Below are 17,179 nucleotides of genomic sequence, written 5' to 3'. Positions count from 1 at the left end.
TTGGAGAGTCTGCAGATGTTTGGCTTCGAACATTTCTCTTTTAATCATTAACCAGGAATTTGGTAATAAAACTGATAATGTAAGACATAAGCAGTCGACTAGTTCAACACACAAACTCAGCTGTGAGAGAGAGAGAGAGAAAGAGAGCTGAAATTTGGCAACACTGCTGAGACGTAAAAAAAGACACGGGCCTATCCAGTAGGTCTATAGTCCTTCCAGAAACTTCTTGGCGTTCTGGGCAAGTGGGTGGGGCGGCTAGATAACCGTTCTTAATTTGTTTGATGTTTGACAGCGCTACAGACCTAAAAAAATGCTAGAGTAATCCATGTTACATTTTCTTTTTAAAATGTTAAGATCTCTCGTATCTAGAACTGAAATAAAGAATCAATATAACATAAAAGTAACATTCGTATGACAAAAAAGCATGTAATGAATAAACTCAGTATATATTTTTGCAAAATATGAAAAATATCCAAAGAAATTTTGCGCATTGCAGGTGTAAGGATAGTATGAGTCTGCATATATACCAAAGTGCAGAATATATCTTCAAAATAATAGAATATACATGAATATGTGAATGTGTAGAAAGTGGCGATTATCCATGAAAGATCCAATAAAGAATTTATGAGGATTCGCAAACAAAAAATAAAGAAAAAATATCATTCGCTGATCTCACTATCTTATGTTATATTCCTTTATCTGTCTTGGTCTGTAACGGCAAATCGAATTATGGGAACTTTGTTAGAAGTTACGATAGCATTCTTCTGCCACTCTTTCTATTGATTTCTTTAATATATTGGAATTTTTAATTCAAATACCTCAGGATACTTATTATGAATGTATTGGCGAGTATAGACCCAAACAAAGAATATTTTTGCTTCTAAGGGAAAAGGATTAATAAGGAAGAGTGAGTTACGGAAACATACTTTACAACATTATGTTATGGAATGTAATAAAGTATGAGTTTCGTAACCCCAGAATAGTAACAAATCAAGTATGTTCATTTCTGAAAACTGACGTTTGTTCGAAAATTATAAAGAAATTTCCTCATTTGTTTTGGAATAAATAATCGCGTGCCATATGCCTGTCCTTCAGTATGATTTCGTATAACTATTTTTTGTACCTTTTCTCAACATTTTACTTTTAATATAACGTTTACTTTTGTTATATTGGTTTTGTATGTCGTTTCCCTATTGTAATTTTGCTATAGTATATTATCACCATTTGATTTATATAAAATTTACATTATAGCTTGGCATTTGCTTTTGTATATATTGGGTTAAAATTCTTCTCATGAAAAATAATTGCTTTTCGTTACTGTTTTTTTTATTTATGTATTCATTTTTTTCTTCCTGGAATCTTTTGAATTTTGTAGTTGGGTATAGCAGCATGCTGCTACACTCCATTTGATGTATATCAGTAAACTTTTTAAATTTGAATTTGAATAGAAGACTGTCACTTCCAGCCAAATACATTTCAAGCTTGGAAACGAAGTGGTTTTTTTTCCCCCGTTTTCTGTCGTCGATTGACTTCCCTCATAAAGAACTGGTTGGTGTATAATATTTTATTTGTGACATTGGGGGAATATCCGTAGCATTTAGTCAATCTGACAATGATAATCTGATTATTGTACCGAAAAATGTCCCTGAAACATTGTGTACAGAAAGTTAAGGAGGTTTGATTATGTTCATTCTGTACATTCGTTATTTGTAGAGAACTTTCAACCCCTCCTAAATACAAAATATTTAGTAATTAGTAATGTGCAATAGGATGGAAAAAATCCTAAAGCAAACTTTCTGGGGCAGAAAAGCAGCAGATTCGGTTACTTGCTTCGCTTCACAGAGGAAAATAATAAAACTTTGAAAGTCCCATGACTCCCATCACAAAAAGCTGTAGTAGGCTAATAGGCAGTCGTTAGTCTTAGCTCTCAAAGCAGTTCTTTTACGAAACCACTCTCGGTTGGTTTATACTGGTTTACGTCGGTTTTCGACAGCATCTCCAAAGGATATAACCTGTTATCCAGTTCGAGTCTCGATCAGAATACCTCACATTCCTCACCTTTCCAGGGACGCCTTAAGGGTAGGCTTACAGAGCCTATTTTGAGCACCTTGGCTTCTCCGCTTTAGGAGAGTCCAGGCTCGGTCGACAGAAGAGAATGGGAACGGACACTCGTGAAGTTTTTCTCACCTACAAAGTATGGTCTCTCACATTTTTTCCCTCTGATGTCGAATGATGTTGTATACCATCTTTTATGCATTTTCTGCTCACGATATTAATTGAAAGTACAGTGCGCATGAATCAATCTTCATTTCCGCAAAGGGCGAGTAATACTGGACTTATTTGCAAATACATTGTTGTTATGTCTTGGTTCCATCGCCATTGTCTAGATTTATAAATTATAAAGTGACAATTTAACCTTAAAATAATGCAAGGAGGTACTGTTTTGTGATAAGCAAAAGAATTGTATTCTAAATTTCTACTCTACCAAATACTGCACGCTAAGCACACCCTCGAGCAATCAGCATATTTCAGCACTGCTCATGCACAGTTCAGGCCCCCTAACACTGAACGACTGTCGGAACGATTGTCGTTATCGACCCACACACACACACACACCACACACACTAATCAGACAGTATGAACGATCTCCACACCGATTTCAGTCTGAGCAAAGATTTTGTCTCGAGAAGACATGGCATCATCTCTAGAAGAGACGCGCACGATAACGTTATATCGACAGACAAACTCATATATTGAACGACCTGTGTATGAGACTCAAGTCGCAAGTCAGGCAGCAACCTGGTCGCCAGGTCGTGACAGATTCCCGCTGAGATCGCTCAGACACGAAACTCCGCCCACTTTTACATTCAGACAAGCCCATACACAGACAGTCGTTCAGACAATCGTTCAGTGTATGGGGCCTTTACTCGAATGTTAATTTCTAATGCATGTTTTGAAAACAAATTTCCTCTGTAACAATGAATGGCGTTACTGTGAATTCAGAGGAGCCTGCAGATAAAATGTTCAATGTCTCCTTATTAAGTCACTAAATGCTAACTGGGAGTTGGCACAGACACTTCGAAATATTCTGCGTTAACTTCAGGGATCAGAAACAAATGAATAAGACAAACAGATCATAAAGGCATAAAGAAAGAAACGCTTTGCTGAATGTTTCTACACCATAAATATATGTATTGGTGATGTCGCCCAACTTAAAATTCTATGGAAAAATCCTACATCATCCATCAACATTAATGGACACCAAAATAATTACTACTGCTTATGGCGAAGTGGTCTGTTCGCTTAATATATTTTAGCAAGTTGGTATATATTCAAATGAATAGTCACCAACAGACTAGTCTTTTTTTTTTTTTTTTTTGAGAGAGAGAAATAATCAAGTAATACAATGCATTACATTATACACACATAAATGAAAGTATGATTCTGATCTGGCTACAGCAACTAAATCTGAATTCGAAAGATACATCTACATACGAAAGGGACGAGACCTATATTCTTCGTGGTCGATTGGTTAACGTTAACCTCTTCCTGATATCAGTTTCGGGTTCGAATCCTGCCTCGGACGTCAAAATTCCTTCAAGAGTTTCTCTTTATGGCTCCAAGGCTTTGTAGCGACGAGCGTATTCAAAATGTGTGTAAAATCGAAAAATTATGACATCACTGTCGATCGTTCGGATACATAAACGTCTGGTAAGAAAAGTGATCGTCAGGTTCTATACGACTCTTGCAGAATGTCTGAGCAAAAACAAGGCCACTATATAGCTCGCATTTACAAGCATCGCTTTTGGAGAAGCAGCAGCGTAAGAAGGTCATTACAGTACTGCAAGGAAACAGTTGAACACCTATGACCAGTAAACCTTAAGCCATTATGAAAAGATATCATTATGCAATCAACACGAGGCAGGCACTTCCTAGTACCACCTTCAAGATTCCCAACAAACGCTACCTCTGGATACTGACACCATCTATCTGCTTCAGAGAAATCGCATTACATTTGAAAAAACTCTCTACACCGCTAGAGTATGCATTCATGCAGACAAGATATCTCAAAGAAACTCTTCATTATTTTTAAGCATGCTTTCTTAATCCCATTCAATCTGTGACTGTGATTTCTGAGGAGCCTTGAAGAATAAAGTTGGCAAAGAACCTTTGAAAGATTCTATGTTAACTGCATTGGCCTAGAAACAAACGAATAGGACAAACAATAAAAACAGATGTTTGAAGGCCATATATATATATATATATATATATATATATATATATATATATATATATATATATATATATATATATATATAATATAAATAAAGTAGTTACCACATGTAATTCGAATGACTTAACACCAGTTGGAACTCGACATCATCAACGTCGATAGACAACCTCGACATTTATTTATGAATTACCCAACACTACGAGTGGTAGCTGACGGTGAAAAAGAAATAAGAATTTTGAAGCGTGTAATATTAATTACATCATATGTGTATATATGAGAAAGTTTACAAGTTTTCTGACAGCAGTCGAAGATCAACTGTAACCGGTGCGAAAAGAGAGCGTAGAGTAGAGACTAGTGCAGAACACTAAAATAATAGACAGAATCGTTAAGTGCAGTGTTACCAATGACCACAGAATCATATGGCGGTCTCATGGCATTAGAATAAGCTAATCAATGAAGGTTTGTAATTGCTAAATGTCAACGCCGATTCGTACACCGCTGCATTACTTACTGATCGGCTACAGACCAAGGAGGGTAGAAATCATTATACAATGCTGGACCTGAGAATTGTTTAGTGGGTGGGCACTGGACGTCTCTCTTTCTCTCTTTTTTACTTAGTCATCGCATCGCATATAAAAATATCATACGTGTATATTGTACACTTGTTTTATCAGCTTTATGGCTAATTTATCAATAATTTCCCATACGTGATGAAATTGTTATTTAATAAAACACTTTTTTTAATTTATGTAATATTTTGGTGATTTTTTTTTTTTTTTTTGGCTACAGCTGCAAATAGTTTTATAAATTATGTCATTTTCAAATAATGTTTTACTTGTTTTCAAATCACCTACAGACCTTTTTGTTCGAAATTAATTTAGTGGGTGGGCAATCTATCATTATTGTAGTGGTTAGTCACCCACCCAGTTAACATGTTACGTCTAAGCCTGCGCGCGCTACAAACCCATGTTAAGGCGAGCAACTCGCTGTTCTTGCGAGCAACAGCTCGTTTTGGCACAAGGCTATCTTAATCTCACCTATCTTAATTTCAGGCAGTTCGTTTCGTGTTAGACGAAAGTGAAAAAAAAAAACTGCAACAAGAAATGGCATCACTATGAAATCATCGGTCTTGAGCAATTAAACATTATGAAGTGAAGTATTCCAAGGCTGTCTGCCAAAAGCATAATAATGAAGACTCCTTTTGTTTTTATGGAGAGAGCGCACCTGAAATCCTGACGCATTGTTTCAACACAGAAGGACTGTTTGACTAACACATGGGAATCATTTGAAAACATCAACAGCTGCTTGAAGATTTCGTTGACATAAAGAAATCAATCAGAAACTACGATTTGCCGATATGTCATAAATTCCTCAGCATGACTGCGTTTTTAAAGTACGAGTTTTTAGTGTGTTATACCTTTCAAAAAGGCTTCCTAATGACCTGCTGGTGCAGTAGCGGAGATAATTGTGCTGTCAGTGATGCATGAGATATAAAGGAATTAAAAAAAAAAAAAAAATAGCATCGCAGACATTTAGATAATGGTCTCATGGACTGACGCGGAGAAAAGTTGATTTCGGTCGTAACCATCGCTGCCAATTAGGCCAAACTGGATTGATTGCAATTAACATAGAATCAATATCATATTGGAGCTTTATAAGATTCTAAGAGTATTGTCATATCATGGCAATACCTGCAGTACCAATATTGCCTTAAGCTAAGGTCACACATCCACGCACCAACGGAAATTGGTAGTTGGCAACAGCTTACGTTACTCTACCGTAAATGTTCCATAGAAACTACGTTTGATAGTGGGCGTGCGGCCACGGTTCGGGAGGGCGCTGTTCAAAGCTAGTCGTGGGTATACCCACGACAAACGTCACTTGCGTACGGGCCCTTTCACACTATGCGATTCTTGTCGGACCAAGATGCGATTGCAATGCCGGATCTAAATGCGACACAAAACTGCGCAAATCGTACATTTGTCCGACTGCCGCACAAAATGGCCCAATTTTTGACAAGTGCTTGCAGTTTGCTCTCCTCAGCCTGTAGTGACGACTAGATGGACAGGAAGAGAAAATTATTGTCTTTATTTATTACATTTGAGGAAAAAGAAGAGAAAATCTAGAATCCACTGGGTACACCCTTTGAATACACAAAGGCACTTTTATGGCATTTGCCACTCTTTTCGAGGAGCTGAAAAGAGATGATGATAAATTTTTCAATTACATCAGACTGTCGAAAACAACCTTTGACGAACTTTTGTCACGTCTATATGACCAGTTGCTAAACGAAAATACGACATCCAGAGATGCTATTTCGCCAGCACAACAACTGGCAGTTACCATCAGGTAAGAAGAAATAATATACACCTTTCCTTGTAAATTTGCTTTTCCATGTAATATCAAAAAGGATAAATGAAAGCAAGAAGTGTTAGCTGAAACATCTCTATTTATCAAAAGTATAAACTGATATATCTATCTCAAAAACAAAAGTCTTTTACTTTGATATATAAAAAATGCATATCCCTTTCTGTTTCATTAAATAATGTAAATAAAAAGTAAGTGTTAACTATAAAAACTTCTTATAAAATCATATTTATCGAAATTAAAAGCTTTTAGCCCTCTTTTATATAAATAATTTGCCCGATAACCTTCTAATAATTCAGTATCAAAACGTATATGTAATCTAAATGAAACAAAACAGCAAATCATTTAGTAAATCATTTCTCAGTAATTTATACTTAAGCTATCCATACCTCTAGTTCTTTCTTATATACCAATAACACTATTTATTATTGTTATTATTATTATTACTGTATGGCATTTTTTCGTTGCATGGAACCAGCAACGGGAATAACGCTATTTATGTCCCTCAAATGATTTCAATACCCAATGCACCCGATCACCAGAAGCAGTGGAAATCTACTGCTGCCGCACGTATATGCAGGAAACAATCGCATAGTGTGAAGACACACATTGAACACAATGGCCAACTGCAATCGCGTCGGGGTGCAGCACCGGACATGTCCAGTGGGGCCTGTCGGCTGTAATGCGATGCCGGACCGACATAGTGTGAAAAGGTACATTGGAAATAATAGTCGACTGCTAGCCGGATGTAGGTGCGACATCGTGTCGCATTTACGTGCGACATAGTACCACGTAGTACCTACACGGCGCAGACCGCCTAGTGCGCTGGGTACAACCGCGTGGTGCCGCGCTCTTCCCCCATGTTCCCATCCCGCATATTGCCGGAGCGTACGCGGCAACCGCGCCGCACCTCTTCTACCAGCTACGATGCGCCAACGCTGTACCCTGGGATAAAAGGCCAGAGCGGCGTGTTTGTATAGATTGTTTTGGATTATGCTTTCATGTATCCATCTCCTATATTTGTCTTAAATTTACAAAGTAAACAGATTAATGAGCAATAGGGTAATTTTACATCTGGTACTACTTGAAGAATTTCTGTTATACAACAAACTGGAAAAAGTACAAGTGCAAAAAAATAATAACACAAGTAAGACATATGAAATGTAAACACTACACTGGTGATAAAGAAATCACCTGAATTAATACTCGGTTTAATTTTATGAAATAGAAAACTCTAATGTCACAAACAGACACAAAGATTCAAACATAAAAAATGAAGACACTATCCCCAATACAAAGTGAATTGTCCACTTTCACAAAGAACTACAATGCAAAATATAACCAAAGAGACAAAAAAATTTCATATATGAAAAAAAGGAACACAAATACAAGGGTATCTAAGTGTTGAGTATAAAGACACCATTATATATAATTTTTTAAATGCCGTCATTTAATGAACTAGAACACTTTAAAATTACAAAAAAATATTACAATTTAATGGCCATGCTCCATTCTTCTTTGCAGGTACGGTCAAGTCCAGACACTCCTTTGCCTTCTCGTTTTCTTCTGGTTTCCCCTTGCAAGATGCATCCTCGTTGATTGCACCAACAATCCAAAATGTTCCCCATTCATTCTTTGGTGAGGGTGTTTGGTGGTGTTACAAGCTCGAGAATTTCCTCAAAGTTCTCCATGATGATTCAGTGCCCGGGGGGAATACGTCTTGCTGCACGGAGATAAAGAGGGGAACTGCAATGCCCCGTGTGCAGACCGACCTTTTGTAGCTACCCTACAATCCCACACCGTTGTGCGTGGGAGCAACGTGAGGTTGACGTAAGTCAGTCACGCACTACATGGGGGTGGGCAGGAGTGCGTCGGGCCAGTTCAGGTAGGCGTCACGTCATGCTCGCGTAGCGCGTACATTTGCGCTGCAATATAATACGCTTGCTTTATGCACATCGGCCATTGTCACGTATCTAGCTGATCGTGGCTATTTCACCACGCGAATGCCATCGTTTCACATACGTGAACGTGCGCCGTCTTAGTGCAAGTTAGGCCGCCGACGGCACGCCTCCATTTGCTCTGTGACCCAAATTCGCGCGGTAGGGCCGTACCTGCACAACTCTCTCGTCGTGCATACAAAGTAGATAGGAAAAGAACGGATAAGGTTAAGGGTCGAGAAATTTCACCGCTGGATTCTGTTAATAACTTCTACACAAGAATACAGTATGGTAACAGTTTATCTTACAACATTCAGAAATCAAAAGCTTTTATTGCGTAAGAGTGAGCCCATTCCTGAACTGGAATCCAGTCAGAATATTAATGATTTTGAGTAACATACTGATAGAATAGCTGTATTTAATTACAGAAGCGCTTAGTTATTGACGTTGAAAGTGTATTCAAACAATCAAAATTATAGTGTACTGATTCCAGTGCGTCTAGGGTCAACAAATTTTAGACGGTAATATGATGTCTTCGAGACGAAATTGAACCACCATTCTACATACCAAATAGATTCATCTGTGGTATAAACAGAAAACCAGTAAATTCGATAATAATGAAGAAAAAAAAAAACATCACGAGAGATGTGTTAAGGAATGGGGAAATGTTTAAAAATGGACTTCAAAACACAGCAATCCTTCTTTGTGGCGTTCAAGACAAGACGAGTCCCAGGCGGCAGACCAACCACCCTTTGGCCCAGCTGATATATTTCAATGTCATTTGACCCTTACAGCGAGCCCATCACTTCCTACTTTTCCTTTCCTGGTTTGCCCGCTGGGATGACTTGGGTGCTAGAGTGGACCTCGGTAACAATTTGGATGTGGATACAAACTCTCACGTTTTCTAGCTGTTGTTTGATGCATTTAATAAAAGTATTCGATTCTCAGTCCTTTTTGGAGTGTTATTCAGCATTTACAGAGACCTATGAAGGAGTAAACGAAGCCATGGTAGGTAGATAGGCCTGTAAACAAGCAATAAGATAGAGTTTGTAAGTGCTAATTGTTAACCAGGCCTCAAGGTCATGTGGCCTGGTCAACGTGATGGGAGAAGTGTTGTCGTTCTATCCCATGGGTGGTTTGAAGATACTATTCTGGAAGGGAACTGGATTTTGATGGACTGAAGGGGTCTAATCGGATTATTTGCGAACGCTGGCATCTTGCTGCCTTTTCGCGTGAGGCATGATGAATATTTCATCTGAAATTTCCTGCTTGAAAATCAATTAAAATGGTAAAATCATACGTACTTCGAGTCAGTATAATCAGATAAAGACAGCATGGTTAAGACTTCACCTTGATCTTATGGTTACTTAATTTGAGATTCAGTCAGCTCTCTCTCTCTCCTCTCTCTCTCTCTCTCTCTCTCTCTCTCTCATACATAGCACAGGTTTACACACTCGCGCAAGCAAACATTCAAACACAGAACACACACGTATATATGTGGGTGTCCGTTTGAGTGTGTAAACCTTTTTGAATACGCTTACCTCTAAAGAGCCTGAGCTCCATATTCCAGCACATGAAGAAATTCATGGCATCCCCAACAGGATTCAAACCCGCGTCCTGAGTATCAGAACGAGATTGCGTTACCAAAAGGAAGAGAGAGCATTGTAGTATGTGTGGGCAAGGAAGAATGTTTGTTGATCAAGTTTTTGCTATGAAACAGTTGTGTAACAAGTTTAAGCATGAAGGGAGAAGGCTGTTTGTGACACACGACGATGCAACGTGAAGGGCGTTGAGGATGTATGCTGTTACAGATAGATGTTTTGTTGAGAGCCATCAAGTATTTATGACTAAAGCAAAGCTCATCTTAGAAAGTGCAGTTGGTAATAGGAATTGTTTGGTTTAAAATGGTCCTGAGATGAGGGTGCGTTATATCTCCCTACTGTGTGGATACAAGAAGCCATAGAAAAGACAGTACAGGTGCAAAGTTGCAGGATGAGAAAATGGGCAGATCGAAGAAAAGCTGCAGAAATTAACGGAAGCTCGAAAGAATTTGCTAGATGAGAAGGTAGCGATATTGACTGGTAGCGAACGGATGTCCTTGTGATAGAAGTTTTACATACATAGATACGTACTACATATAAGCGAATACCACAGGAGGAAAATGATAGTCAGAAATCCAAGTGCTTTCGTCTTTACTAAGACATTGTCAAGGAACGAATGAAATGCAGTTGGAGTCTTGGAGAGAAAGTTATCAGGTAAACAACATCATCAACAACAACATCTTTAGGAAAAATTTTTATTAAGAAATTCTCCTAAAGATCTTCCAGGCTGCGTATATGAAATTCATTGCAAAAAGTGTGATAATGTCTATTACGGACAAACCAGTAAATCTCCTTCACAACGTCTCAAACAGCACCAATATTCTGTGAGAACTGGCAAATATCGAAGGCATTATTCGTACATATGAGAGTTTTAGATCATCCTATTAACTGGAGTCAAGCAAGAGCCTTAATCCCATGTAATGACACAGTTAAAAGGAATATCGTTGAATCTTGTTTCATCAAATCAAATAATGGAAATGTTCTAAATTTAAGTCTTGGTTGATTTAAACTTGATGCCTTCATAATGAAAAAAGTTGTAGATAAATATAAGCAACAAAATTAATATATTCAGTTTTTACATGTTTTGGACTATACGGATACTTTGTAGTTTCTGTTAGGGTTAAATCTATGTTTAGGTTTGTGACCGTGTGATATTCGATAATCCTGGATTATCTCTTTAATTTTTACCCTTTTGACAATTAACCATCTGGTATTCTTGATGTTGTTGTTTAACTGATAACTTTCTCTCCTAGACTCCAACTGTATTTCATTCTGTTGTTGTATTTCATTCGTTCATTGACAATGTCTTAGCGCTTGGATTTCTGACCATCATTTTCCTGTGGTATTCGCTTATTTAATGAAGTCACGTCTATCTACTGTGATATTTTAAACATACTACATATGTTACCGTAAATGACAACCAGTGTATCGTATTAAAAAACAAGAAACGAGAAGAAAATTCATATGGGATTTGAAAAAGTGCGCCCCGTCCGCAGCCTGCCATTGATTACCAAGTTAACTCGGAACTACAAAAAGAATGAAAGGGCAAGAACATAAATCGTTCCTCACGCGTATGATAGAATTTCCAAACAAAGTGTCGTATGACTGTCATAGTAAGCAAGTGACAGCAGTATCAACAACGGCGGTGCAAGCGTCGGTGGTGGTGCCAGTAAAGCAGTATCATACAATTTCAACCAAACAGGAAGAGGAGCAGAGCCGACGCCACCGCACAGGCGAGAAACCTCGCAGGGAGCTGCTGCGGAGCAGCGGAGCGGAGTGTAGATCTTATTTAACCATCAGTGTCTAAGAGAATGTCAGCGCGGTAGGGTGTGCCGAGCTTCGTCGTCCTTCCATAGTACATGTGTCTGTCGCTAAGTGGTGGTGAAAAGAAGCGGTAATCACTCACGCATTTGATAGTAAGTGTTCTGTAACCATGATACATAGCTCTTAGTTACGCCAGTGCTTTGTTTGCTTGAACGTTGCAGATGTTTTGTTTGGAAAAGGGGTGGTATGGTTTGGGCTTGCAATTAGCAACTGGGATCATATGCTATGTAACCAGCGTGGGTGTGTATGTCCCGTGTCGTACGTTTACGTTTGTATATTGACGAGTGAATGCGTACACGTAGTTTATTTAGCCTTGCCAGCATTTGTTTATGGTATGGTCTAACTTATTCTTGTAACTTAAGGAACCGTCATGTTTGTGCGAGGAGCATTGAATACGAACTTATCAGTTTTAGGCCTTGGTACATAGTATTAATGTGATATGGGTTACCATAGGAGATATCAAATAGACCGCATAACCTATTCAAACTTCGGCTTGATAATCCATGATGGTTTGAATAAAGGAATAAATCTATAAAGCTTTCGTTACTTATGAAGACTGAGATCGTGAAGAATTTTTAAAAGTTTAGTAGTATAGCCTAGCTATTAGGTTCATGGTCAATGGAAGCCGAGTATAATTAATTGAAATCAAAATGCGTTTTTGGGCTGCTGTTTTGTCGTAGAAGCTTTATGGTAAATTAATATATCTCTAACGTGAATAGGTTTACAATATATATACGTTTGTTTCTAAAAGTTTAAGTTAAATTCTGCTAGTCACTGAAAGGAAATAACATTCACCTGTTGCAGGACAGCCTTTGTGTGCTAGTAGACAGTAGTTCCCTTACCTATGTGATTCGGATGTGTAGTTTGTATTTTGTTTTGTCGAACAAAGACATTAAGTCCATGGTGATGTAATTGAGTAGAATAGACTGTAATTGAGAGAAAACTTGATTATGCAATCAGCTTCATGGTTTAGGGTAATAAAAGTATGTCTTGACAGTGTACATTACGAAAATTATAGTAGTATATGATGCCCAGGATGCCATATCCCTAATAACTAAGTCGATTAGGACAAGTGTAACCTTCAGCTATAGTGCAAATGAAGTCATAATCAATACTACACAATCGAGATTTTAAAACAAAAGTTGAGTAGGCCAACACACGAAGTAAGAACCAGTGGTGACATGATACTAGCTTCATAAAATATTAACCAAAAGTTTCTGTATATTTTCAGATATGATCGGTAATTTAAACCTTTCGAAATTTCAAGGATACAGATTTTACTCTTGAATGCCATAATGTTTTAGTTTCTGAGAAAATGTACCTAATGGTTGATTATTAGAACCTTCTGAAAAGTATGTTATTAAGCCGAGATCGTGTAAAAGGGAAATGTTTATTTTTCACGTTATTTGGAGCAGGATTGCGTTCGGTGGAGCTGGGAGTTTTTGTCTGTTATTGTGCAAGTTGGTGTTCAGTTTTAAAGGTAACCGGTAAATGCAGAGGAATACTTCATAGTAAGCAAAAATCTCCGACGAGAAGTTGTTGTAGGTACAGTGTTAAAAATAATAGCTATATAATATAGAATATATATATATATATATATATATATATATATATATATATATATATACATATATATATATAGAGAGAGAGAGAGAAAGAGAGAGAGATTAATATATCTGAATACATACATAATAATAGAGTATTCAGTTTATATGGAAACAGATATAACGGCCGCAACTCCGTATTCATTCCTGTGTTGGGAGCATCTGCAATTGCTAGCAGGTGGTTGCGAGGGTTTTCAGTCAGCTGAAAGAGCCCCTTCCTAAATTGGTAGTTGAGATCACGCTGGAGCGAGGCAACTTTTAGATCACAGGGTTGGGTGTGCAGAGGAGATATTGATCAGATCTAAGTGGACACCGTTCTTTGGAAATTGCTTATTCAGTTGACTGTTACGTGTTGTTGACATTTCTCCTTTTACTCCTTTTCGCCATATAATGAAGTGACTGCGTTTGTTATTGGGTGAAGCTGGCCTTATTAAGTAATTCTTATAACATGAGACGAAATGTCCGTCTCATTTCTGCCTTGTCATTTGACCATCCAAGGTCAAGAACTGACCAGGGTATTTTCAGTTTAGGTAATTGTAGGAGACGATCCAGCTTCAGTAATTGTTATCTACCTGGTCTCTCAAAAGAATAGTGCAGAGTAGCATGATGGTGATGGAAATGATCCCGACGTGGTTGTTGTGTTGGCGTAACCCCCACTTAGATGAAGAAGGCTGTTGTCACCCAGAAACCTTGTTCAGATTAAGAAGAGTACTTTGTAACCCGATTGGGTCAGAAATGAATGATTAGGTACCACATTATTGGCCAATTGTCAAGGCATTAAACGAACAAGTTTCGTTAACTTTTATGCTTTCTCTAAATTAACGATTTAATAATTTGTTTACGACGGTAGCTATAGGCATCGTGTGACCTCAAGAACACATATATGCGTACATTCACACACACACACACACACACACACACACACACACACACACATATATACGTACATTCACACACACACACACTTATATATATATATATATATATATATATATATATATATAAAATCATTTTGAAAAGTTATTTTGTCAAGAAGAACGCTTCTTTTAAATAACTAAATGAATGCTTAGAATATTTATAACTGTATATTAAACAAACATAATGAGTATATCTAATTAAACTGTGAGTTCAATGTATATTTGAATGTTTATTAGTTTAGTTATTGTATTGTTGAACTGATTTTACATTTGCGGCACGATATTTGTATGTAACCAGGGAATGCTTTATGGTAGCCACTCAGGAGATAGTAAATTCATATCTAATCAGTAAAATGGATGCTTGACCGGTTGTAAAATTAACTTGGGCGCCTTTTTATCTTGATAGGTTCGCCAAAATGGTGTAAATTGTAACTGCAAACTGCTGTTGTAAATGGTGAGTCTGGTACTCACAACACATGGTGTGTTAACTGCATCTTTCATAAGCTGCTATCAGTGAATGCTATACATTATGTTTGTTCTTCGTTCTGTGTACATAAGCTCAATAGGCAAAACTATAAACACTTGGCGTATATGAGTACAACCTACGTCCATAGTACAAGTTATAGCAGTTTGATTCGTGTGGTCAAACTGAAATTCCATTATGTTTTCAATACTGTCATTAAACGTAATGCACACATGAATAACAGACAATTCTTAATAATTTATTTTCCTTCTGCTTCCCCAGGCATCAGATTCTCGTCCTGTAACCTCCGAAGAAAAAGAAAACATGGGCTTCTCAGAGGCGATAGTGTCAGTGGTCCAGGTGATAGGAGCTCTGCTTGCCTCCGTCTACTTCGCACTGGAGTGTCTGGTTTTATCCCTCATCCCAAGGAGGTTCAGGAGGAAGGACGTCGAGGGCGACATCGTCCTCATCACAGGAGGAGGGTCAGGAATTGGTCGCCTCATGTGTCTCAAGCTGGCCGCCAGGGGCGCTAAGATCGTCACGTGGGATGTCAACTCTGCTGGTATGTTCTGGAAACAGGAATTAGTTGTTGATGTTGAAATGGGGCTTTTAATGGATAAAGAAAATCTGTAAATGGCCTAAGTCGTTTTCGATCTAACAACAATGAATGCTTTTAGCCTTCTCCGGTGTTTTGTATCAGACTTAAGAACTCGGTATTTGTTATAGTAATAGGTATTGTTATAATAATAGGTATGCTTCCAAATTCTACACAAGAATTGTCTTGTATGTCTCCTGTATTTGTCAGACCGTGTTTGTGCTTTGCATGCCAACAAGGGTTGTACTATTAACGACAGGTAACTTGAACGCTTACACAAGGTAGTTTTGTATGGTATAGTTATTGTAAGAGGGTCAATATCAACCAGTAGGAGCTTCATGGCCACGAAGGCAAAGAAGAAGAGCTTATAATATAATATGCCTTCCGTACGTTGCCCCCGGATTCTGCAATGTAAACAAGTCTTGCCGAGTCACAATGAAACGTGTATTAAAGTTGAAAAGGGTATCCTTAACAGACTTTGAATAAAAGAGTTGTGTCATGTAACAGGATTATTTTTAGATTATTTTTGCTCACGCATAATGTGCGAGTGCGCTTGTCCGATTTTTAGGCGTATGGGAGTGGTGAGTCTTGAGGTAAATATAGCACGCATGTCGCGTTTCATTTGAAGGTGACTTTGGGGTCTGCATACTTTTTAATCCACAATCTTTTACTTCGTCAACTATATTAAGTCTTCCTTTTCCAAAATAATTTATCTACTCGTTATCTTAACGTATAGTAAACACTTTTTTATAATTATGTGCAGCTGAACAACATTAAATTAATACATACATACAGAGAGAGAGAGAGAGAGAGAGAGAGGAGTTTGTGTTCTCTTTTAATTCCGAGTTATATAAAATAGCCCTAACCGACGTATCGCGTGTCCTGAACATTCATCTCAAGGATTGGATGCTGTTCGATTCTCTTTCCTTGTATAACTTTGTGGTCGACTGCATAACGCCCGGAGACGTGACAAGGAAGAAGGACTCTCGGGTTACTTCTTATGGAGGCTTTTGTGGTTTGCTTGGGAGTGCGCCTCTATCTTGGGACTTGCAATAGGATATTTGATTATTGTTACCACTATGTGGTCTCTCTCTCTCTCTCTCTCTCTCTCTCTCTCTCTCACATACACACACACACACACACACACACACACATATATATATATATATATATATTTATATATATATATATATCTATATATATCTTTCTTGTAATTCTACAATGGTCCCGTGATTGAAGTATATAAGAAAAGAAGCTGGACGTTCCCGTTTATTACGCACACACACAACATATATATATATATTATTATATATAGATATATATATATATATATATAGATATACATATATGTATATGTGTGTGTGTTTAGCGAGTGGGAACGTCCATCTTCTTTTCTTATATTGCACTTACTTAACTTTCATTTAACTTATTATCCCAACTTATTTTGCCTCAGCTCCTGTAAAGATTAGGTGATTTCGGCACTGTGAGTTTTTGCTTCCAAGGGAAACGGTCGCAATATATAGACAATGATATTAATAACTAGCGACAGAATAGTGGTTTCTGCTGTCAATGAATTTGAACATACTTGTATGTACATTAAAAGAAAACTTGTGTTGTATACTGGGATGATAAGCAGT

The 17,179-nt window shown here is 37.7% G+C and overlaps 1 protein-coding gene across 2 annotated transcripts in view; it reads left to right on the top strand.

The window, feature by feature from the left end:
- Positions 1-11,788: 11,788 nt before the first annotated feature.
- The window catches only part of LOC135225460 (short-chain dehydrogenase/reductase family 16C member 6-like), a 64,064-nt gene continuing 58,673 nt past the window's right edge, over positions 11,789-17,179 (top strand). The window contains exons 1-2 of one of the 2 annotated variants that reach the window (XM_064264790.1): positions 11,789-12,055; positions 15,230-15,509. In XM_064264790.1, the coding sequence (XP_064120860.1) occupies positions 15,272-15,509 (238 nt within the window). In that variant the 5' untranslated portion in view covers positions 11,789-12,055; positions 15,230-15,271. The remainder of the gene's footprint in view (positions 12,056-15,229; positions 15,510-17,179) is intronic. The other variant, XM_064264840.1, reaches the window with a different exon arrangement.

Source organism: Macrobrachium nipponense, chromosome 11, assembly GCF_015104395.2.
Source record: "Macrobrachium nipponense isolate FS-2020 chromosome 11, ASM1510439v2, whole genome shotgun sequence".
In the NCBI taxonomy this organism is placed as follows: Eukaryota; Metazoa; Arthropoda; class Malacostraca; order Decapoda; family Palaemonidae; genus Macrobrachium; species Macrobrachium nipponense.
Note: the sequence above shows the minus strand (reverse complement) of the source record. Positions and strands in the feature narration are given on the sequence as shown.